The 975-nt window shown below is 36.1% G+C and overlaps 1 protein-coding gene across 1 annotated transcript in view; it reads left to right on the forward strand.

The window, feature by feature from the left end:
* LOC107083302 (acyl-coenzyme A thioesterase 1-like) overlaps positions 1-975 on the forward strand; it is a 30,835-nt gene that overhangs the window by 10,262 nt on the left and 19,598 nt on the right. Inside the window, exon 2 of the mRNA XM_015372421.1 lies at positions 698-816. Within this exon, the coding sequence (XP_015227907.1) occupies positions 698-816 (119 nt within the window). The remainder of the gene's footprint in view (positions 1-697; positions 817-975) is intronic.

Below are 975 nucleotides of genomic sequence, written 5' to 3' on the forward strand. Positions count from 1 at the left end.
ACAAATGGTAAAACTGATTGCAGATGTGATTATTTAGGGGGAAAGTGGACAAACTTCCAGTTTGATCCAGTTTTCCTCCACGAGGAAATTGTGTTGATAATACTTTGACTGCAAGCTCACAGTTATGCTGTAAATTGGAGTTTATGTTGAAACTTTAGGATTGTTTTCTCAGTCAGCCCATCTGGCTGATAGAACATTCTTAAAGGGACAGTGTTCCCTATTCTGGGATGACTGTAACTACTTTTTGCATTCTTTCTCAGTGTATATCACTTTTCTCCGCACTATGGTCATTATTCTGAAACTGATGTGTTTCTCCTTAATGTATAAATATATGACTTTTACAATTTGTTACTGTAAAGTACTTTGCAGTAAAACTAGTACTGGTTAAATAAAAGGGTAAAAAAAAGAGCAACAATGATATATATATATATATATATATATATATATATATATATATATATATATATATATAAAAAACAGTCATAGCTTAAATCTAGCATAAATGTTAATGTTTAGTAGTTTTTCTTCATTCAAATGCTGAGTCATGCTACAACTCAAAGGTCCAAGGTTAATTTCTAACAGGAGTAACTAAGGTAAACATAGCTTCATGTGTGCAGTTTACTGTTTGACATGTTTACTGTCTGCAGACGGTGCCAGATGGTTTTTCCAATATTCCACTGTTTGTCATTTCTTTTAGCAGGCCATTCAGAGACGGCATAATGTTTAGGGCACATGTGAGTGTGAGAACCATGAGGCAGCTCTTTAAAGCAGGCTTCTGTGTGGACTGGGAACTGGCAGGTTTGCAGCGTCACACAGGTAAGGTTTTTTTAAAGTCTATGTATATTCATTTCAAATTTAAATGATCTCTATTATGAGCTGCATGGTGGAGCAGTGGGTAGCACTGCTGCCTTGCGAAAGATTCCAGGTTCGATTTTCTGGCTCGGGGGTGTTTCTGCATGGAGTTTGCATGTTCTC

Source organism: Cyprinodon variegatus, unplaced genomic scaffold (genome assembly GCF_000732505.1).
Source record: "Cyprinodon variegatus isolate N-32 unplaced genomic scaffold, C_variegatus-1.0 Scaffold72, whole genome shotgun sequence".
NCBI lineage: Eukaryota > Metazoa > Chordata > Actinopteri > Cyprinodontiformes > Cyprinodontidae > Cyprinodon > Cyprinodon variegatus.